Raw genomic sequence first — 23,547 nt, forward strand, 5'->3', positions numbered from 1 at the left:
GAGTCTTCAGCTACCTTGGAGCACATGGCAGCTTGTGCTGTCTCTGCTTTTGCCCAGGGCAGGTGGAGGCGATGCTTTTCGAATTGAAATACCAACATATGTGTCAGTGCACTTGCTTGTGTAACCCACGGTCGGCCTTTCAGACAAAGCCTGCAGAGTGCCAGCTTGCCTCTGGAGGAAGGCAAGCTCAGCTGATGAGAAAAGGAAAAGTTCCTCTGATCTGACATGGTGTTGGTGTCTGGAAATCTCTTGCAGTGTACTTGCCGCAAAGACATGGTGAAGATTTCCATGGATGTCTTTGTGAGGGTTCTGCAACCAGAACGTTACGATCTATGGAAACAAGGAAAAGACATTGCTGTCCTGGACCATATGAAGCCCACGGCTCTGACTAGCCCAGAACTAGATGCCTGGAATGAGACGAAGGCAGAATTGAAGGCCAAATTGCTTCGCAGGTAAAACAAACAAAAAAACAACCACCCAGACAACAGAAACAGCCAAAAAAAAAATTGTCTAAGCGTTGTGTTTGATTTTAATTGCTAAGCTTCTAACTCGGTAATTATCAGTTTGGGATAGTTCAAACTCTCTCTCTCACTGTCTCATGTGCTCTTCTAATTTTTCATGGGTAATATGCTCTCTCGTTGTTCTGTTTCTTCTAAACACTATAAAAGCACAAGTTTTTTGAAAGTAGGACACTGTCTGCCCCCTCACATCCCATCTTTTATCCTAGAAGACAAAAAATCTATAGTAAACACTTACAGCTTCGCTTATCAGAAGGCAGGAGGAAAAAATTGTCAATTGCAAAAGGGATTTTATGCATGCCTTTTTGTGCTTCCTTTGATCTCTGTATTAATTTTCTGCAAGTTCATCATGTTTTTTGTGTTACAGCATGCTTGAATTGAAATTTTGGCATGCTAACCTTTTACTGTTGGAATCTTGCTTTATAGGATAGGAGATGAGGAAGAGGACAACAAACACCGGTATGTGACTTCCCTCATCAACTTCAATGACTTTGTTCTTTCTCCTGTCAAGTTTCTTAAAACAGTAACTCCTAAAGTGTTTTCCTGGTTCAATTAGTTTTTTCATGCCTGCTTCCTTGAAAGGGCACAGCAAATCTTTGGACATCGAGGTTTCTCAGACTTCATCTTGTATTTGTGCAGTTTTCTGAGATCTCCTCTTGTGTCCTGTTAGAGAACCTCAGCTGCCTGTTCTGGTTTTCCATTCTTGAGTGCTCAGCTAATGACCTGAACAAACCCAGGCCAGAGGTGTGATATTTGTCCGATGGTTAACTGGATGTGGGCAAAGCTAACTGGTCACCGAAGCAGATAGTCAATAAAAAGCTGCTGCTGCCTTGGCAGGTGGGATTGGACTAGTGTGTTTTAGAAATGGGCTGCCACTGGGAGAACTTACCTTCCTTGGCATGCTTGCATGAAGAGTGAGACTCTGTGTTGCAAGAAACTGAAAGATCGTAAGGCTTTAATGTACTCAGATAGATGTAAAGTGTCTGCTCTTCCATATGCTCCCTTACACTTTTTTTTCCTTTTTTTTTTTTTTTTAACATCATTCTCATTCCTGGCCTGCCTGTTACCCAAAACGCTTCCTCTGTAGCACACACAGCTTATTTCTTTCTGATCTCATCTACCATTCGTTGCATTTCAGATGCGAATGTTGTCAATTTCTGGAAATTGTCCTGCCTCATCTAAAAGTAACGTTCCGCTGGTAATTTCTGTTCAAACATCACTTCCTTGAAATCCAGAAATAAAATTTTAATTAGGCTGTAGGTTTCCGAGGCCATCTTTGGTAGGATCTATGAGTGGCTTTGAGTTCTAAAATTACAGACCTAATAATTTGATGATGTTGGCTGCATTCAGGTATCATATCAAAGGAAAGGATATACAATAAGAGTGTCTCTCCTTCCCTAGCATTAGTCTTTGCTGTCCTCCAGGAGTTTTTGGTCACCTGGTTTTGCTTTGCAGTGGTGGTCCCATGCCTTACCTTACCTACATGAAATAATTAGGCCCTTATTTTAAAATGCTGAGCAGGGAAAGTGTGTTATCTACTAAAGGCATGCTCTTAAAGAGATAAGCGGGGTGTTTTGGCAGCTGACAGACCTCTGCAATGTTGCTTCAGTCCAGAAGTTATTTTCCTAAAATGTTTTCAGTTCTTCCTTCTGTAGTGAGCTTCAGGAAAATAGGGTGGTCTGCGAGTCAGCAGGTGTGATTTCTGCTCTTGGGGCTGTGACTGAAATGCAGTGGGTCCCTGCATCCAATTCTTCCATGTCTGGAAATTGGGAGCCTCTTTATGGGAATACTTCCTATGGATATTCAGGGTAACTTGGGTATATTTAACGTTTGCACGTGTAACACTAAGGATATTTTCCCTGTTTGAACCTAGTGCTTAGCAGAGGAGCCTCTCTCTTCTAACCCGGGCTATTGTAAAACATCCAGCTAGTTTTTTTCTTATCTCTTCATTGTTTCCTACATTTTTTCAGTATTACACTAGAGCAGGTTTCAAGCAGTTTAGTAGTGCTTATCAGTAGTCTCCCTCTTATGCTTATGTCTTAGAAAGACACAATATTATTTGGACTGACTTTTCTCAGCAGGATGGACTTTACTGGAAGAATGGGATTCACCTCTGCCCAAACCTCTTCGCTGTTGTATCTACTTAATTTTAAGTCACTTTGTGGTCTGTACTTCAAAGAGTACAAAGCTGCTTTTTTGCCATCTCTCCTGGAGACTGTAGCTTTTAAACTCTGCAAAGAGATATGTTATTTCTTCTCTGAGGTCATTCGTACTTAGTTACCTTGAAAAAACCCACTTTGTTTACTTTATGGCTTCAGCAAGAGACTGTTTTAGTCTAGTCCACAAAAAGCCCATTTCTGGTCTGCGAATTGTCAGGTACAGAACATCTTCACTTCTGGAAATGTACAGCCTTCAGCTCTCATAGTTCTGGAAGCCCAGTGTCTTTAAACGGATGTACTCTTTCTTCCTCTGGTCGTTTTTCCACAACTTCAGAGTCAAAAGAGCACTTTAAAAAGATCTTTTTTATCTCCTGTGAGTATGAAGTTGTGTGACATAATTTTTGCCTGGTACTTCTACACAATGGCAGCAAAACACACACTTGACTTAAAATAGCTCGATTCTACTCCACTGCTTTCCTCACCAACTATGGAAAGTTTCAGCTGGAACAGAAAAGTCTTACAGGTTTGTCTTCTCCCACCTGGATTTCCCCCCACACGGAGAAGGAGGTGGTGTGTACCTCAAATATTGGTGAAAAGTTGATCCTTCTGGGTTCAGCTGTGTGTTCCTGCTAATGAATGTCTTGCAGGTGCGAAGTTAACATCTATACTTGGAGTGCTACCATATGGTTGGCGTCTAGCAATTATAAATTCCTGTGCATATGGATCAACTTTCCTTTCTATTAATCATTCATCTCAGGTTGTTTTTTTTTCCCTTCCTTTGTTGGTTGCCTGATTAAGGACTCTCAACTTTGTAGTACTCCAAATCTAATTAGCAACCGAGTTGCTGGGGATGTGAAGCTGAATTTCAGCTTTTCTAGAGTTCTGGGCTGATGGAAGGGAATGCACTGTCAGCGTGGTTTGGTTTCTTACATGACGGTAGATGCAAGGGCCTGCAACAGGGAGGCCATATGGAAGATCCTGTTTTCAAAAAATAAAAAATCAAAAATCTCTGCATGCTAAAAAAAAAATATAGTGTAAAAAATGCAGGTTTCTGAATTGGTCCCTTCTGAAAAACGGAGCTCAGTAGCCTTGCACCCCACACTGAAGGGAGCTGTTTGGCAGATCCTTTAAGGAGAAGCCTGGACTGGGTCTGGCTGGGATGGAGTTAACTTTCTTCTAGCAGCCCGAACGAGGCCATGTTTTGGACATGTGGCTAGAACAATGCTGATAGCACCACTGTTCTGGCTTTTGCTGAGCAGTGCCTGTGCAGCATCAAGGCTTTTCCCACTCTGCCCCTGGCTGGTGAACAGGCTGGGAGAGGCAGAGGCCAAGACGGCTGGCCCAAACTGGCCAAAGGGGTAATACTCCATGGCATGCAGTGTCATGCTCAGCAGTAAAAACTGGGGTGGAGGAAGAAGAAGAGTGGGGGTTATAGTTGCCAGTGACTGGCTGGGCATTAGCCTGCAAGTAGGAGGTGGTAAGTGATTTCCTTTGCCTTTTTTTTTTCCTCGCTCTCTCAATTTCCTTTTTCATTCACCTATTAAATTGTCTGTGTCTGGACCTAAAAGTTTTCTTGCTTTTGTTCTTCATATTTTCTTCTCCTGCCCTGCTGGGGAATGAATGGCAGTGTGGGTGCTTGGCTCCTGATATGGGGCCCAACCAAAAGGCGTTTTCGTGGCATCTGATTTTGCATTTGCCTTCACATTGTGGCTGCTGTGATCTTTTTGTCTTAGTGACATTGACTCTTAAGAGAGGACACTCTTACTATTAGCTGTTAGTATTAATCTGAACACGTTAACGTGCACTTTTTTGAGTTGGGCTTCTTCATAGGCCTTGGACTCTGTGAATTATACTGCTGAAATCATAGACTGCCTATTGCTTATGCTATAAGCATTCACTATTTGGTGTTTTGAGAAAGTGGCTGTGCTGGGGTAGTGTTTGAGAGCTGGAAGATGATGCTTGCAGACTTCCAGCGGTTTTCCAAAAGGAAGCACGTAGAGAATGAAAAGAAATGATGGAATGGAAAGAGAAGATGAAAGAAAGATTTATAACATCTTTTCATCTGTTTTTTGAAATACGAGCAAAATGGATTTAAAATACAATTAAAATGATTTTAACTGCATCTCATGAGCTTATATCAGGGTGGGAAAAGCTCTTTAAGGAACCAGAACAATTAATGGCTGCTGTGAATGGATCTTAAATGTTGTGTTATGCAAGGTTCATCTGTTTCCTTTCAGATATCTGTTTTGCCCTGCAGCTATTGTTAGCTACCTTGTGTTTTCTCTCCAAAGAAGCTCCTTTTGTTTCATATGCAGCTTTTAAAGTTGGTGATTGTTTTATATATTGAAGGCTGTTCTTTTATGTCAAATCACACTTCTGTACACTTCTAGGTCTCACAGAAAAAGAAGTCAGCCCAGAAGACATAAAACAGAGGATCAGAAGTCTCTTGGGGACGTCATGGCTATTGAAACTGCCTTGGAAGATGTGAAAGTAAAAGAAGAACTGAAAAGGGGGCCAGATCTAGAGGAAGAAGAGAGAAGCAAAGCGATTGAGGGAGAAGGTGAGAGCCCTGCTCACTGATAGCTGATCACCTCAGCGAAGAACTGGGGCAAGCTATCTCTCTAAAACACATTTGTAAATAACTTGTCTGCTCTTGTTTATTTCTATTGAAATATCAGTGAAGGTTTTCCCAGAATTAAATCTATGCTCAGTGAAACACACCATCATTTACAACAGCAATTGATTTTTCCTTCTGTTTAAGGATTCAGTCCAAATAGGTTTCTTGGCAGAGCTTGAAAGTTCTGCCAAAACTATTAGAGGTTTGTAAAAATATATTTTAGAGGAGGAATATTTTTAAATATTTCATAAAGGAACAAATAAATATGTTTTGCGTCCTAGTCTGAAAAGAAAAGATTTGTGCACTCCTTTGTGCAATTAATCTTTTCTCCTTTCTCTCCTTTCCTCCCCATTTCTTAACAGACTGTGAGTAAAGTTAGCCTTAGGTTGTGTGGGATCCACAGCTGCTGCATGATACAAGTTGCAGGTTTGGTTTTCTTCAAGTCGAGCTGTAGGAGGGAAAGTTTTCATCTTTCTTTGCACGGCTGAACCTAATAGCTGTCCATGACAACTCCCAGTCCTTTTTGATTTCTTGTGCATAATAGCATAGGTTTCAAACTGTTGAGGGGAAGGCAAATAGGAATAGAAGCTGATATGACAACTGCTTTCCACAAATCCATGGCTCAATTTATGTGCAACGTTGGCTAAGGTTGCATTTAACCTTTCCCTGCTCTTTGGCACATCTATAGAGTGCACATAATATTTTATTAATATTATTGTCCTCCTCTAGCAAACAACGTCTGTAAAATTCTTTGAAGCTGTTGGTTGGAATACTCCATGACTTAAGGCAAAATAGGACTGAAGGCCTGTTGCAAAAACTGAGGATATCGTGCTTTGTGTGTAACGTGTTCCTCATGTGTATGTTTAGTCCAAAAGCCGGATGTGAGCCATCTTGCTGGAGGCTCTTTTTGTGATATTTTTTTTCCTTGGCTGTGTATGAAGGGTTGCAGTTCTTGCTGGGAGTAAACTTTCTTTTTTTTTTTCCTTTTTTTCCCCCCATAAAACATAAGGATAAGTGGTTATTTCTCATTTGGAGGCATTCTCAAGCATTTCATAAACACTAGTAAATTCATTTTCATGTATTATGTATCCATTATTTGTTTTGCATATGGAGATAACTGATGCTGTAAACTACTTCTTGACCCTTGATGATGATCTTACAGGAAATTTGTGGAAGCTCTGGCTAAAGAATTGGTCTTTTGGTTCCATGGTCTCTTAGCTAGGCAGTGTGCTTTCCTTTTTCATGGGAGATAAGGAGATGGAAAATCATTGTCATGCAGAGCAGGAGTAGTGCAGTGTGAATTGTTAATTTCTGTTGCCCTAGCTTGAAAGTGGCAGCAGGGTGTTAAATTGTATGCCTTTAGCTCTTACACAAGTTTAATAGTTAATACTTGTAATAAATAGCCTGAAAATGCTGATATCCCTTGAGAGACGAGATAAGTGACAAGGACAGATCTGAGATCCTTAGAATAGCAGAGAAACAATAAAAACTTTGTTCTAGCCGAGTAGGTTCTAAATCATACGCTTAGGCTACATGTTAAGAGCTCTTTAACTGTTAGCACAGGAGGGACAAACTCATTTTCAGGACTGTTGCAGAAGGTGTCACTGTAACTGGACTGTTGGCGCTGTAATTTCTGAGAGGTCTAGTGCTGGGTGTGACTGTTCTGTACAAATATATAGCAAATATACAAGTTTCTTAATGCAATATAGCAATACAATACCACTGAATTCTCTACTGTCCAGCTTTGTACTGTCTCTGTTACCTCTCACAAGTGTATTGCAGTTTCATATCGAACACAGCATCTTTTTGAATGGCCCTGCTATGGCAATTTTGCTTTTTCTTCTCCTTAACTTTCTTTTTTCTTTTGCTCTGACTTTAATTTGTTTTTATTTCCTACTCATACCCGAAATAATGAACTTGAGTAGGAAGAAGAATGAGATTTCAAAGTAATCATTGGTAGTTTCAAAGTAGGTCTTAACATTTCATGTTGGTTATTTGGACTAGCTGAATATTAATAAATGGAGGTTTTCAGGATTTCTCACCCAGATACCTAAAAGTGTTTTCTTTTTCTCTTTATGACTCAGCTTTATATTCATAATTTATTACGCTGCTATTAATGAATTTAGAATTCTTAGCAGGTTGTCAAGGGACTTGAAATTAAAAAAGAGAGTCTTTGAGCTTTGCTCATCCCTGGGTGTGCTAAGCAGCATAAATACATCCTGTGAGTCAGCAGGTGTTATCTGCTGTGCTGCGCGTAGTGAGAGTCCCGCAGAGCTGGGCTACAAACCCGTACATCTCACAGGAGATTTTTTTTTTTTATTAATGTGAAAAGCAGCAATGAGATGCCAAGCTGTAAAGTTGTCATGTGTAATTTTCTAGCATGTTTCATTAAATGGCATTCGCACACATACTCTGAGGGTTGTGATTGTAAACCAGGTACGTAGTGACATGAAATAATGCTGTGATCAAGGTGCCAGTAAAACAGAAATGGAAACTTTTCTGCTGTTATCTGCACGTAATAGCAAGCCAGTGCATACAGAGCTGACCTTTTAGATGACCATTTGCTTTGTGAGGATTTTACTTGGGGCAGGATCCCAAGGTTGGGTTCTCCAACGTGGCTTAACCTTGCAATGTGAAGTCGTTGAGAGGTGAGGCTGTTCAGTGCGATGGAAGGATTATCACCAAACAGGGTCAAAACACAGGACTCTCTTCTGGAGACTGTTTCTGGACTTTTCTAGAATCAGAGAGGAAAAAAAAAAAAGAACCTTTTTACATATTGCTAGGAGTTGCTTTGTCCATCTACATACATGCTTACAGAAGGTGCTCAATGCAGTTCTGGTAACAGCTGAACAGACACAATTCCTAGAAGCACATACAAGGCATTTTCCTACCACTTCTGCTTTCTACTCTTGTATCAGTCATGTTAGCACCGGTGACGTATGAGATGTAAGCGTTAGGTGTGCAGGAACTGCTTCAGGGTAACATTCTGTTTCTAGAAGTAAGGAATGTTGTTGAAAGGGAACATGAACTCAGTGTTTAGGAGGAACTTTGGAACAATGGAACAGTCTTCAGGATTACTTCATCTGCAGCAGTCTCCCACATGGATTGAAGAAAACCCTTGAGTGCAACTACGCACAAACACAGACAACATCTAGAAGGATGGAGTGCTGCATTAGAGGGAGGTACTGGAAAAATTCCCCTGCTTTCTCCCATCTTACCTCTGTGCTTGTGCATCTGCTAGATTAATGTGTCTTTTTTACGGTTGCTTTTTGAGCTGTTGACAGTACAAATAATTTAACTAAAGTTATGGCTTAATTATTCATGCTATAGTCCATCTCTAATTGCCTTTGCCCGATACCAGGGGATATTGTTCTAACGGATGAAGTCCGTTCTCTTGAGAGCAGCTTTTGATAATCTCATTGCTCGACGGTACGGTGCGAGCTCTGCTGTAAGTGGTTTGATTTCCCCATCAACACCCCTTCCCCTCAGAGGTATCGGATACCTGTGACTTCAGTGAGCTCAGTGTAGTATTTCAAAGTACCTTCAGACAAGTAAGTTTTAACATCATTATGCTCCTGTTTTCCACGTGTTACTAGCTCTGCTACTTGTGCCTTTCTCCTTCTGTGGAATAGCAGCTGATAAGGATTCCTCTGCTAGCCTACCCTATTGATTTGTCCGTAAAGATCCTTTTACTTTCTAGAAGTATTCATGATAAGCCAGATCAGGCCTTTGAATTTTACTTCACTTTCTCTTGTCTTGTGATTTTTATGGATTCACTTGCAAACTAGTTTGTTCATCGTAATGGAGGAACTTTTAAACAAAGTTCTGCATGGCAGCTGCTGTCCAATTACCCATTTAGAAGTCAATAAAGCTGGTGAATGGCATTTGTTTTGTTGTTGGGTAGAGAGTTTGCTGAGTGTATAGGGAGCAAATATGATCTGGTTTTGTGCAACTGGGGAAAAATCCAATTTGACTTTCATTCAATATGTTTGTTTCTCTAAGGAAATTCAATATTCCTCTCTCTGTGATGGAACAAACCAGTTTATCTGAGAGACTGCCTGCACGAGTACAAGAATACTATTTGGGATGGACTTGTTGCTTTTTTTTTTATTTAAATAATGTAAATAAAGTCATCAGACCAGACTTGTGGGAAATGTCCAGCCTCAGGTATCCACTAGAAGGTTTCAGCAGGGATTTTGGCACTTCGTCTTACTGTGGGATTATTCACCTTCTATTTTCAAACCCTTTCCTCCTGCAAATGCTGCATTATTGTGCGGTGGCTTCCCTGATTTTCTGTTTACTAGGTTTGGCTGGCAGCCTAGTATAGTCCTTAATGGAGGAATCTGAATGGGGTGGGATCAGTAAAGCTTCATTTTTAGGGTGAATAGGCTGATGTGATGAGAAGTCTTTTGTTGTCATCAGCCCTCATCCTCATCCCGTTAGTGGGGAAATGGTCTTTTGCAGTCAAGTCATCTCGTCGTAGCATCTGCAGGTAAAAAACAATCTCTTATGAAACAAATGGAGCACTGGCGTTTGTCTGTGGAGCATCTATTATTTACTTTCCTTTCAGTGAACTGATAACTTTATTCATGAAGTGGGGGAAGAGTTGGGCAAAGGGAACATACATCACTTTAAATGGATTATGGCAAGCTCTGAGCGCGTCTCCAGCCCTGACCTAGAGACACTCAGGCAAGGGCCAGTAGGAATTTTAATTACTGCTGTAAAATTAGGCTGTGGGGATCCTTTAAAAGAGTTGTATTGCAGAGATAGATGGGGAAGAGTCTTCGTGAGGGGTGGTAAGCAGGTAGAAGCAAGGACAAATGGAGCAAGTATTAGGAGCAAGCATATCTCAGTAACCAGTGCTGGCACAGTGTCTGTAGTAGATGTAGTTCAATGCTGTATTTGATTCATGCTTTAAAGGTGTTGTTTTTAAAGGCCTTACAGTAGAAATCTTCAATAATAACGATTTGGATGTCTTTGTTCAATTCTTCTCAACTGAACACCGACATGGGTTGCCCAGAGAGGTTGTGGAGCCCTTTGGTGCAAGGGGGAAAAATCAAATGCCCGACAACCTTGACACGTGAATCTGATTGTTGCCTATTTTTTGAAACAGGTGACTGCAAAGTAAAGGCCCGTCCTCCGAAAGTAAAAGGTGAGAGGAAGAGGAAGCACCTTTTCCATCAACACCAGCACCATCTGCAAGCACCGCAGCCTCAGCAGCAGCAGCCACCCCTGCCACCGGCACCGCAGCAGCAGCTGGCAGAGGAAGAGGCACCAGCAGCACGGCCACCAGTACCCGCAGCAGTACCCACGTCGTCCACAGCAGAAAAAAGCTTGCCCCCGGCTCCCCTGAACATAATCCAGCCCTCGGAGACGCCGGTTGAGGAAGATGACTTTAAGCCCCGGCCTATCATTCCCATGCTTTATGTGGTTCCACGGACCAAAAAGGTGGTGTTTGACAAGGAGCGCATGTCCTGCCAGCAGGCGTTCGAGCAGTTTGCGACGCAAAAAAGTCCAGGCTGGCGGGAACAGACGGTCCCTTTGGAAATCCCTGTGAAGGAGGAGGAGAATGCAGAAGCAGGAAATACAGAGATTGCTACAGAGGTCAGTGATCTACAGGTATGCATGACTGAGGAAGTGACTGTAAGATTTGCTGATTTGAGCAACGCGCTGAGTACAGGAGTCCTAACTTCTGCCTGAGCCTCTAGTGCAGTAGTGCCATGGTGGTGGGCCATAGATTGCTTGGACAGGAAGAGATTATTTTCTCATGCTTCAGGCTGTAGTAAGTCGTTGTATTGATGCTAGCTCATTAATAAAACTCGTTATTGTCTGCAGAAGATAAAATAGGGAATGGCTTTTCCTGCTATTAATAAACATAGAAATTACTGGAATGATCAACCTAAAGGCTAGGCGGGGAAGACCCTGCAAGTAAATGGCTGCTGCAGAGCAGCTGCTCCAAGACAATGATGAAAACCAAGTAGTCACCAGGGGAACTTGGATTGCACCAGCATTTCGATAATTCTTCTGCCTTGTTTCTGACGTCTCCAGCTGATAGCATGTGCTTTATGCTTCCAGGTATTGACCTGCTGTAGTGTTGCCTTCGGATCTTTTCCGTAATGAGAACCTAGAGTTGGAAAAGTTGGCAGACGTAACTTTTTCATGGACAATACAGTTCATGACATATAATCTATTGCAGGCATCTTTTTTCCCTTGGTGAGTGCTTTCTTGAGGACCGTTTTCAAAAGAGGAAGGAGGCAAATGTTCAGAAATTAGATATCTAGGACTAGATATCTAGAAATTAGATACCTAGCACCATCTAGGTATTAGATAGCTAGTACTAAGTAGCTTACCTGTAATGTGTTCAGTGCCTTTCACCAAAAAGGACTGTGAGCCACTATGATTGGTATGTATGCAGTATTTACAGTGTTGGATGGTGCACAAGGCAGTAGGTACAGTACACTATAAATGTATTTGTCATAAAATACACTGTAATGCTCTAGTAAAATGTTTCTGGTCCTATATGCCCTGCACATAATTTTCATAGTAGATTTTCTAGCTGTTTGTGTGGTAGACCCAGACTTCTCATAAGGCAATGGAAGTGGCAGATTTGAAGCTGCTGTGAAGCTGTTCTGGCTTGAAGAAAACATTGCAGTTTACCTGTACCTGACATCTTAGGAGACAGAATTGGCTTTATCTACTACACTAATTGGCTTGGGAGGCTTTATTGATTCAGCGAAAAGGCAATGAAAAGTTGGCTGTGTAAATTCACCAATTCTTTATGACAAGTATTCTACTTCTGTTGTCCTGTAGTCTCCTTTGCTTGCCAATAGATTTTGGGGTACCCATCTAGCTCGTTCTGGTTTGTTACAGACCGCTGCTTTTTCAAAAATGAAGATGGAGATAAAGAAAAGTCGTCGTCATCCACTGGGCAAACCTCCAACCCGCTCCCCGTTGTCAGTTGTTAAACAGGAAACCTCGAGTGATGAGGGTGAGTGCTGCACTAGCATGGAGACTGCTTTGTGTGTCTTGTCTAACGTGGAAAAATTGCTGAAGCCGATTAACAAAATTGGATGGCTTGAAAGTTTTTGCGTTATACTTAGAAAATGGTAGAAAATGCAGCATGTTCCCGTTCTGATAACCCGGCTAGAAGCAAATACATCTGTAGGAGGAGTCCCTTCTCACCTCCCATCCTTTTTTCTATCAAGAAAAATACTTTGCTGGTTGCAGAACGAGGCAACATTTTGAGCAAAGGGAGGTAAGAGTTCATAGTAAATAACGAAGTTAAAGCTGCTTCTTAGCTATTTCATTCATATGAGATCACTTCAGAGGGAGGTGGATATAAGGTCTGCTATTATATGTATAGGGATGGTAAATTCTAACTTTTTGGTTGTTTTTTTGATTCATGTCAATGTTGGGGTCCAACTTTTCATAACAAATCTAGAAATGAGAAGTAGAAAGTCTCTCAGTGCTTAACTTTACACTGATTTTTGTTTTCCCACAATTCCAGTCACTGTAAATTCCATAGTATCTGGGCAAAAGGAGGAGAAAAAAATAAAAAGGGCTCTTACTTCTCACTTGTGTTGTAGTGTGGTATAATTTACCACTTCTGGGTCTTGCCTACGTTATAAAATATTCAGAATACAGAAACTCCGTAGTAAGATTTTTCACACAGGTACTTGAAGGTGTAGGTGCCAGTCCCAGCTTTCAAGGAACTTAAAGCTTTACATTCAGAAGGACACAAGACAGAGAAGACATTTTAAAGAAGCCTGGTGTGGCAGTAGGGTATGCTGTACCTCCATCTCCTTGCTGGGGATGATGCATTTGATATCCTGCATATGTGTAATGTGGAGCGAAGTGTAGAAAAGCAGTTGAGTCTAGTTAGTTATCTTGTTTTGGTGTACCTTGCAACAAACTCTGTGCTGAAGGATCCTCATTAGACAGATTCCTTTCACTGTTTTGACTTGTTGGATGGTGTATGGGGACTTAGCTGGCTGACTCAGGAGCCGCTTCTGTGAGAGCTGGCATTTCTTGGGGACTGATTTACAGCACTGCTGGGCAAAATCTGATCAAACAAATTCTTCTCTTCCCCGCAAGGGAATAGAAGCAGCTCTCTGCACTCTGAGCTTTTTCAGGGCTAATGTATAAGGATGATCTGGAGGCTGCAGTGAGGAAAAGTGAGCATATAAATTAAGGGAACGCAATATTCTACACTAACATTCAATTGAGACAAACTGCAAACCTTTTCTCCCTGTGTGTAAGTTGCTTTGGAGACACAGGAGCCATCCTGAATACTGTGGCTCACCTGGAATCCATCCTGGGATGAATGAAAGTGATGATCACATACAAGAGTTATTTCCTTTTTACTCTTACCCTTTCAATATGGATTATGATGCTGGTTTCCAATCAGCTTTCATTGATTTCACTGGTATCATAAATCCTTCCCCGTTTCCTGATACGCTTTGATGAAAAGTTGGAGAAACACATGGTTTGGTTTTGGCTCACGTCTCAAAAATTCCTTAAAGGTGCTTGATTTCTTTAAGAGGTGACTGTTGAGCTGTGCTTTGAAAATCCATCGTGGTAGTATCAATCTGCATACCCAGGGTCACTGATCTTTTTAATTTCAGCTGTACCCTACACGAGATGTGGACTGGTAAGCGTGTTTAGCTGAAGTGACCAGTGTTAAAACACGTCCTTGTAAATCCGTTCTGTTAGAGAGCCAGCTGTGTGCTGATGCTGCCTGAACTGGCAGTCAGTGCGTGGCACAAGCATTGTCTTCCACTAGGAAGGGACGCCTCGCTCAGCCACTGGCAAGGCTGTTCCTTTTTGCTTCCCCTTTTACCAGAACTCTGTGCAGTATTGTGGAAAAGGCTGAGCTATTAGCAGTTCTTGTCAGCCCGTGGATACCAGTTTTAGTCCAACATAAAACTGCAGTGAGAAAGCAAAGATATTTTAGAAAGGAATCATCATGTTAGAGTGGCAAAGACAAACACTGTTTATAATCTTCAAAAAAGGATTGATCAAACAACCAAATTTCCCACGTTGTCTGACAAATACGTCTCAAATTACTTGGAAGGAGCATTCAAAATCTCAGATGTAAACTTAGCTGTAAGTGTTTTCCTGAAAGTTCCTCCTATCTTTTTCAGCAGCATAAGAATTTGAAAATATAGAAGGGGAGGTAGGAATGGAGAAGAGGCTTAGATTTTTTGAGAGGAGAGCATTAACTGCAGATTTCCAGTAATTAGCAGTGAGCAATGTTGTTTGATGTGCTGTGCTCTGGGGATGATGCTCCACCAAGATGTTTTGAGTTCTCCTGGCCAAAGCTGTTCTTTTGGGTGCTTTGCAGATGGGTGATGAAATGAGCAGTTTACGCTTAGACTTGCATGGCAAATTTCTTTAACACTTGTAGTGACTCAAAATTGCTTAATAATGACGGGTAAGAAACTTGGACCCCCAGACTGGCACGAGTGGATTCGGTGGTGGTTTAATCATAAAATACCAAGGGCCTTTTAAAGGTTTTGTAAAAACAAAGAATTAGCAAGCTAATTAGCACAAGCAGTACCGATCAGAGCTCTGGCAGAAGGAAAGGTGGTGATGAATGTGAATTGAAGGCTTAGCGGTGTGCGCTCGGTGGAAGTTGCTGTGAAGCAGCTGCAGAAAAGTAAAATGAAAACTTGAACCATGTGCATCTCCTGGGCAGCATTGGTGTTTGCAGAACCAGGTACAGGAGGCGCTTTGTGAAGGTTGAAATGGCCTTGCTGCTGACAGCTGGGAGAAGGGGGTTAGCATGTATGGCATGCATGGCTGTTAGAGAGCACAGCTCCCAGCTGGGGAAAGGACAGGGGGATTTCCTTGCACTTGCATCATGTTTCTTGAACTTGGCCTCATTAAAAGGATGCTGCAGGTTTCTAGGTCTAGGGAAGTGGAGAGTTAGGAGGGCAATAAATACAGATCCTCCTTCTTCCTCATGGATGATTTCATCAGGTCATTGGTGTCTCCACCTTGTCTGTCCTACCCATTAAGTGGAGATTCTATCCACTTAAAGAAGTATTTGAGACACGTGTGAAGCATCATGGATGGGTTGACTGTTCTTAATTATTCAACTGGTGTTGTTGAAACATAAGCTGTTTAACCCTACCTTGCCACTACATTTTGCCTGTCCTAAAGCCTGTCCATCGTTTGGGGATTTTTTTTTTTCTAGAAACGTTTCCATTTTCTGGGGAGGAAGATATGAGTGACCCAGAGGCTTTGAAATCTTTACTTTCCCTTCAGTGGAAGAATAAAGCACATAATTTCCCAGCTGAACGAAAATTCAATGCAGCTGCTGCACTGAGTGAGCCATACTGTGCTGTCTGTACCCTCTTCTACCCATATAACCAGGTAATTTCTAAATCTTCTCTGATAGATGCATCAGTGCTGGGTGCTAAATGGTAGCTACTGTGCAAGTTACGATGCAGACCTTTGTAATAAAATGGGAAGTCTCATACAAATTTGTGTCAGAGAAGCGCGTTTGGATTTGGCAGAGGCAGTGGGTCTAGCCTTTTTTATCTGTCCTGGCTTCTCTGGCTTTCTCAGCTTTAATTATTTAAATCACACATACATGGGTTTGCACTGCAAACAGTATTTCATGCAGCAAAGCAGTGCCATGTTGGGCTGTGATCACTCTTGTTTAGATCTGTGCCTGGACTTTTGAATATATGCAAACAAGCAGCAAAATGAGAATGTACTCAACAAGCATATACATCATTCTTTAGAAACTACTAATACGCTTTGGGTTATGTTATGAGCTGAAAGGCAAAATTTATCAGGTGAATTATTTATTTGTCCAGTTGTGTATTGAGCCATTTTTGCATGTTTTTAGAGCCAAATCTGGCTATATGTATCCGATAGGAATACATGCAGTGTATTCATATGTATGTGTTGGAAGCTTTTTCTGAAAAAAGCAGAACCCACCTCGTTCTCCAATTATAAATCTCTTAATTTATTATACAGACCAAAAATAAAATGTGTGTTCAGGATTGCTGATTGGTTATATAATGGTTGTGAGGAAAACTGGCTATAGCTGGGCTGTTTTAATCCTTTGTTTTTAACTCAGCTCTGCTACCAGAAACCTTGAAATGTTCTTCTGGAGAAATTGTTGCAGAAAGAATAGGGAGGAATGCCAAAAGGATGGGAGTGTCGTGGGGAGGAGAAGGACGTCTTACTTTTATTAATATATTTTTCCCCCTTGGTATTTTTAGCTGCAATTTAGGAATTGAGATTTTTACAGAAGAAAAACAGGGAAAACTTGTTATTCTAATATTTCCTTCAGCTTTCAAAATAAATTATGAATCCAAATGCAGGCCTAAGGAAGGGAGAGGAGCAAAAGGGTGGGTGTGGAGGTGTGCATGAGAAGTTACATCCTAAAGTTCCTTATTTGTTCTGCATGGGGTCAGGTGTTGGATGACAGGAGGGGATGACTTTTTTTGCAGGGGAAGTGCTTTGACTTTAAGGTTAAAGCTGTGACCGGGGAAGAGGAGATTCTTACGATGCAATTTTCTCTCTAAGTCTTTACAGGTGGATAAGGAAGCTGCCCCAGTCTCTGCAGGGGAGACCACCTCCTTCGTCCACCTTTCTAAGTGCGGACAAAAGACCAAGCCTCTGATCCCAGAGATGTGCTTTACCTCAAGTGGAGAAAACACAGAGCCCCTTCCTTCAAATTCCTATATTGGAGAAGATGGAACCAGTCCCTTGATATCCTGTGCCAAATGCTGCCTGCAGGTTCATGCTAGTGAGTGTTTCCTTCTTCACCAAACTGTTTTGGATATTCAGAAACTCTCAAATTTGTATTTGTGTCACCTATATTTGAATACCTCCTAGGCATGCTTGCTATTCCTGTCACTCCCGCTCCTTCCTTTTCTGGTACTAGTATGTGTATATTCGAGGTCATCTTGGCAGTAACTGTTCTTAAAATATGCACAAATGCACTTTTTACTATTTGTTTTGTTGGCCAATTCTTCTATGCCTCACATAAAAGATCCCTCATTTTGTCGTCTTTTATTTTTTGCACTAAAGCAGAAATCACAGAGCTGATTGCACTCTTTTTGCTTGTTTCTATATCGGCCTTGGGTAAGGTAAGGTTGGTTAGGTTGTCTTGTTCTTGTGTACATCAGAGATAGAGTAGTTGCTGAGATATATTTTTATTAGTGCCTGTGTTGCTATTTGTAGGATTGGCACTTGATTAACAAAAAGGAACATATGTCTGTTTGTTTCCCTAGTAGTTATGTCTAAAAGAAGATCTGATTAATCCTTGTAGAGTGTACCTTCATTGTAGATTGTATGACATCTAGTTAACATTTGCACTTGTACCAGGAGATGTGACAAATTACTGTTCAGCTGTTTCATCTTGACAGATGGGAAATCTTATTTGACTTGCATCAGCTGGAATTACTTTTGTTGTTCCAATTTTATAGTCCACATGTCACCATGCAGCTCAGCTTGGCTGTCTCTTGTGGAGAACTAAAGTACAACTTCTATTTCCATACTGTGTCTGTGATTATGGTCACTTCTGGCTAATAAGAGCATACGATAAGGAACAAGTGTGGGGATAAAGACTTTTCTTTCTTCCCAGACTGTGGTCTCTCTAGCAATCAGAACAGTGATGCTGTCTTCTACATCCATACGTCTTCAATATACTAATCTATCAAAGTGGTTTCAATGGCCAAACTCTGATTTAGGGAGAGAGCGATGTGGGCACACTGATGTTAATCCGCAGTCTCAGACAGGGTGCAGAGAAATTCAGATTTTTGATTTAGCTGTGCCTTACCCTGTGAATGGGATTTACTTTCTGCATTCTATTCTGATGTGGTCTTGAGTGTCTTCTTGTTTCCTTGTCACTGTTTGTACAGCAAAACTGTGATATCCCTTTGACTTTGCTGCAGAGAATCCATTTGCTTTATTACAGGATTGCAGGGCTCAGTTGTACTTGGGTTTATCTGGCAGCATGCTGTAAAACCAGTTGGCAACCTACTTGTTCCTGAGAAGTGCCCTCACCCAGCTGTGATAGATTATGACAACAACAAGGACAAATGGAGAAGAAAGCTTTTGCAAAGCTTTCTAGGTTTTTAGAGTGTTGACAAAATCCGTCAAAAGAGCATATTTTTCTTGTTCCTTTAGGGTCGTTGTTAAAGGAGAATTGGGGGTTCAGTCAGTCTTAACTATTTCTTCCTCAGATCCCATTGTAAAGATGCCTGTAGACTTGAAGCAAGAAATCAGTGATTAAATTCCAGCCTATTCTTCCCCATTCTGAGCTCCAGAAGTACTTCAGTTAAAGGTGTCTGTCTCTCTTTCAGATCAGTTTAAGATTCACCACCCCTGCCCATTTTCTAGGGTTGGGTTGAATCTGCTTCCTTGGTTTGCTGTGTGATGAAAAGAGACTTCAGATACAGGAGACAGCTGTGAATCTATACTATTGACTTTTTTTGACAAAATGTTTGTGTGGTTAAGTGGATGATTTTTATAAATCGAGTTATTGTGGCAATCGCAGCGCTTTATGAATAACTTCTTTTAAGTTTAATTCAGTAATTTGAGACTGTCCTTTCCCTCGTGAATTGAGCAGTCGATAACTCAGTACTACAGAAATATTAGCATAACTCTGGGTATAATTTCATTTCTTTCAGGCTGTTATGGAATACGTCCAGATTTGGTGAATGAAAGCTGGTCTTGCTCACGGTGCTCAGCCAACGCATGGGCAGCGGTAAGCATCTACTCTTCTGTAGATGAAAGAAAACTGTGTGGGTTGATTACATACCTCCACAGAGCTGGGTGGTGGGAGGATACGGTTTGCATTGCAGATGTAGTCAGCTTTTTGTGAAAGGTCTGGCAGACCTTTTCAGTCCTCTCTGAAGTGGTTTTGTTACTACAGGAATGTTGCCTGTGTAATCTCAGGGGAGGAGCTCTTCAGATGACCACTGATGGGCGGTAAGTAATGTTTTTAAATATTTTTGTCCTTTTATATTGCACCTCATCTTCTAGTTCTGCGAGTTTGGTCTCAATGCCCATTGTAACAACAAGTTTTGGCATTACGAAGGTAACTGCTATTCACTAAATTAGCAGGGTGAGTTTGAATAACTACCATCTTACACTCTAGACCATGTTGAAAACATCAGGCTTACTTGGGTGTGAGCATTCTTAAATTTGGTTCATTCTCAGTGAAAAGTCTTTTCAGAAAATGTTTAGTGTCATGCACCATCAAGTGCATAAGAAGGTTGAGCCCTGTTTTTCCAGATACCTTTACCTTGTGTGACCGTGATTAACGAATCGGTTGGTAACATTGCTAAGGCTGCCAACCACCATAAACATGCCTCGGTACTGTAGGTGATGGAGTCAGAGAAATGTTAACTGCCCTCTTGAGTGTTTAATTCAAATAATAGTATACTCTGTTTTCTCCCAACCTTTTTTTCCAGGTGGATCCATATAATTTGTGCTATTGCTGTCCCTGAGGCCCGTTTTCTCAATGTAATAGAGCGTCATCCTGTGGATATCAGTGCTATTCCAGAGCAGAGATGGAAACTGGTAGGCTTCTTTTGATTTTCGTGTTCTCAGTTATTTCTCACAAATGCCAAGGACACTGTATTGTTTGCTTGTCTTCTGGAGGTGCTCTCTCAGTGTCTTGACATACAAAAGAGTTGTGATTACCTGATCTGCCTTTACTCCCTAGGAGTGTGCTCTTATCCTACCCTAGGCAGAGCCTGAGTTATTTGCCCACTCCACATTTGGGGCTAACCTACCTGAAACCTACCGCATGGCAGGAGTGTGACAGGAGATAGTAACTGGAAAGAAGCTGACATGCTGACCTGTTCATCTCTAATTAGATTCGACTTTCCTTAAAGTATTTCTCTTTGTCCATCAAGAAATTTATTGTAGAAATTAATACATCTTTGTGACCGTGACTGCAAGGCAAGGCTCTGCAAAGACCTTAATAAAAAGTCCAGCTACAACTTGTTACTTAGCTGCAAATAACCTCATCTGAGGGATTAGTAATGGATGATTCATTAGCTCAGAGCAATTAATCTTCATGTTAGTTAATGCTCCATCGCTATAGTGCGTTATTGCAAAATAAATTGTGCTTTTGCTGCTTTTTTTATGCAGAGATCAGTTGGATGACAGTTCGGAGTGTGGTATGGGGGAAGGTGAAGTTAGCAGTGATGTATTGGTTAGGACTGATGTATTTGTTAACTGTGCAGCTATTTAGTGCAGGCAGCCCAGGCAGGGCTGGGTGAGAGATTAGGAAGAATCTCTGTCTGCTTCCAGAGTTATTTCTCTGTTGTGCAAATGGGTTTTGTACACAAATGTGAATGTAAAAAGCATTCATTATTCAGGTGGAGTGATGGAGCGGTGTGATGTGAGAGTGATAAATCTTACAGCACTGGGTCTTTATGGATCATCTGACATTTCCAGCATGCATCCTCTTCATTACCAGCACTTGTAACGATGAACTGAAAATCCTTTTACACAAGACTTACTTGTATTGCTTAATGGAGCCTCACAAGGAAACATTATGACTTAATTCTTTAACTCTTCTGTGGCTACCTTACAATTGTATAGAGCCAGGGCAGTATTAATGTACTGGCTAAGCTAAACTAAAACTTTGTTGCTTCAATCTGTTCTGCGACATTGGCTATTCCATCCGAAGCCTCTACGCAGACCTGCTACATACACGTCTTCTGTTCCTGAATTAAAGCCTCGTAGTTCTGTTGATCTCTTCAGCTTTGTATTCCATTTACACCTTGTGTTTTCTTCATATCTGAGGGAAGGTAGAGCATTTTGATAAGAAGCACTTCAACTCAGAGTCTAGTAGGCTTGTAGGCTAATTAATGATTATAAAAATCATTCAGCTCTGCTGGTCATGTTTAGAAGTGCCTTTACAGTATGTATGCATGCACCATCAATGTCTGTTGAAAACAGTTTGTTGGTGTTGCCACCACATATAACGTGACGTTGAGTGTCATTTGGTGCAGGAAAGTAAGCAAATAAACTATCTGGAGCTAAGACTTGAAAGGCAGTGGTGCTTCTACAGGCAGCATTGGGGTAGTGTGTGGAGTACAGAGAGGAAATTTAAACGGGGTGAGCATGTGTGGGGAAACATGTTCATGAGCCATTGGGGAGAGTTTTCTTAATAGTAAGGATTTTGCAGATAATTTGTGGAGCACACGAGGGAGTCGGGAGGATACTGAGGGGGGATGTCAGTTTTTTTTTTTTTTTTTTTTTGGTGGTGGGTTTGTGTTTTTTTCTTTTGCTTTGTTACTTTTTTTTTTTTTGCGGGGGTGAAGATGTGCAGATATATTTAGGAAGATGAAGTGAAGGGGACTAAAAGGTTGTGGATCTGATGATTTGCCATTGGTGGAGTTGATGCAGTGGTAGATAAAATTTGAGAGGTGGCCTTTCATGCTGAAAAAGATAGAAAGGGATAGTAGAAATTATGCAAAGGTTGTGAGTTGTTGAAGTGAATAGATAAGAATTACCTGCGATTATTTTTTTTGGTTTTATTTTTTTAAGTTACTGTGGTAGGGCTGATGCGTCAAGGAATTGCAGTGCCTTGCTTAAAGAGTATCTTCTGTTCTTCAAGCCCACACCAGGCCTCCCTTTTTCATCCCAGACTCCTGAGTTCGTCTGTGGGTATTGCATCATTCAACGAATGCAGCTTGCATGCTTCCTGATTAATGGTGTATTATGGGCCTGTGTGCGTAAATTATTTATGACGCGGAAATTTGGAATAATTAGCTGTCATTCCTCAGTGGAGTAAATGAATTGCGGTGTTCATCAAGCAGGAGACAGCCCATTTCTTACTCTCAGCTATGACCCAACTCTCCGGTGTGCATTTATTCTGAAGATTTTTCTCCTGTGCTTTAGACCTTCTCGCATCTCCTCTCCCCGAGGAAATGTCTTCAATCTTGCATGTGCTGCTTCACTGTAGTACCTAGTGCTGGTGCTTCTGCTCATCACATCTCTCACACTTCCAGATCTTCAACATTTTCACTCCTTTCACCATCTTCTACATTTCAGTCTTACAGTAGCCCTCGTTTTTCTTTATCCTGTGATCATATTTGCTCTCAAGATTCCACTTCTGTAGCTCTTTTGCCTGCCGTAAGGAATCTGTCTACCATCGGGGTGTCGTTAGATGCATGCTAATCCTTCTGGCTTGGAAGAAACCTGTTTGCATCAATAAAGGCAGATTCCTGATACTTCAGGGTTAATACTCCCGTGAGAGGCAGTATTGAGCACACTGTATATCAGCAGTTGTCCCTGCTGGCGAGAGAATTAGGTATTGACAGATTAATAATGAGATCTCATTGCTATTGACTTGCTTTCAGTGCCGTGTTCCTGCTGTGCACTTTGCTGGGGTGCTTATCTGGCTTTTGAACGTGGTTTACAGCGCGATAAAGGCAGAGCTTATTAAATACGAAAAAAACACATTCTGGCAACACTAAGGCCCTGACTTTGAATTTCCTGGCTTTTGTTAGTTTCAGTAAAAAGGCCAAATTAATCTTTGGTGTAAACGTACTGACTTAATTTAATTCACAGGAAGTGAATGTGACTTATTTCATATACTTGGGGGATAGGTCCCAGTCGGGGAGGGGTTAGCTTGCAGAGAAAGAAGGAAGAAGGTATCTGCCTTTCTTTTGTATGTTTTGCTTTGAAGGAAAAGAGAAATAGTCTTTGGAGAAGGAGTGGTCTTTTATTTGCCTTGGCAATGGGTTGTAGCGCAGCGGGGCTCTTAGCTAGGCCCCATGGACTCTGATAACACAAATACAACGTTGAAATTTGGCAATTCTTATTTGGTGTGCGTGGGATTGTTTATATGCGGTATTACTCTTAACATTTTTGAGGATACACTTTTCAGTTAGCCCAGATCTAGGAGCAGAGTGAATTTGTACTTCTGGGGGTTGCACAGGCTTATTGTGTGTCCTCAGGAAGCTCCCGTTACAATGCTAATCCCATGGGATGTAGCAATTCATAAGGACCTTACAACTGGGGTCATGAGTTCTGATATGTTGCATGCTTGGAGCGCTGCTTTAATGGAAGTGAGGTAAACGAGAAGCTGTGGAGATTTAAAGAGGGAAAGAAAGGCCCTGTTTAATATCAGACACTGCAGAGAGAAACTGTTATGCGTAATATCAGAGTATGTTTATAGGACATTTATATTAAGGTGGGCGGATGGGTTGGGAGGGCGGCCGTCAATCAAACTTGGGGGGCAGTGTTTGGAGCAAGCCAGAGT

General features: G+C 41.4%; 1 protein-coding gene across 3 annotated transcripts in view; it reads left to right on the forward strand.

Annotated features, from left to right (window-relative positions):
• KDM4B (lysine demethylase 4B) overlaps positions 1-23,547 on the forward strand; it is a 90,495-nt gene that overhangs the window by 56,809 nt on the left and 10,139 nt on the right. The window contains exons 9-18 of one of the 3 annotated variants that reach the window (XM_068661989.1): positions 256-452; positions 945-977; positions 5,068-5,237; positions 10,408-10,913; positions 12,165-12,282; positions 15,493-15,671; positions 16,839-17,061; positions 18,950-19,026; positions 19,195-19,250; positions 19,736-19,844. In XM_068661989.1, the coding sequence (XP_068518090.1) occupies positions 256-452; positions 945-977; positions 5,068-5,237; positions 10,408-10,913; positions 12,165-12,282; positions 15,493-15,671; positions 16,839-17,061; positions 18,950-19,026; positions 19,195-19,250; positions 19,736-19,844 (1,668 nt within the window). The remainder of the gene's footprint in view (positions 1-255; positions 453-944; positions 978-5,067; positions 5,238-10,407; positions 10,914-12,164; positions 12,283-15,492; positions 15,672-16,838; positions 17,062-18,949; positions 19,027-19,194; positions 19,251-19,735; positions 19,845-23,547) is intronic. The other 2 variants (XM_068661990.1, XM_068661991.1) reach the window with 2 other exon arrangements.

The sequence above is a fragment of the Anas acuta genome, chromosome 26 (genome assembly GCF_963932015.1).
Source record: "Anas acuta chromosome 26, bAnaAcu1.1, whole genome shotgun sequence".
NCBI classification, from domain to species: domain Eukaryota; kingdom Metazoa; phylum Chordata; class Aves; order Anseriformes; family Anatidae; genus Anas; species Anas acuta.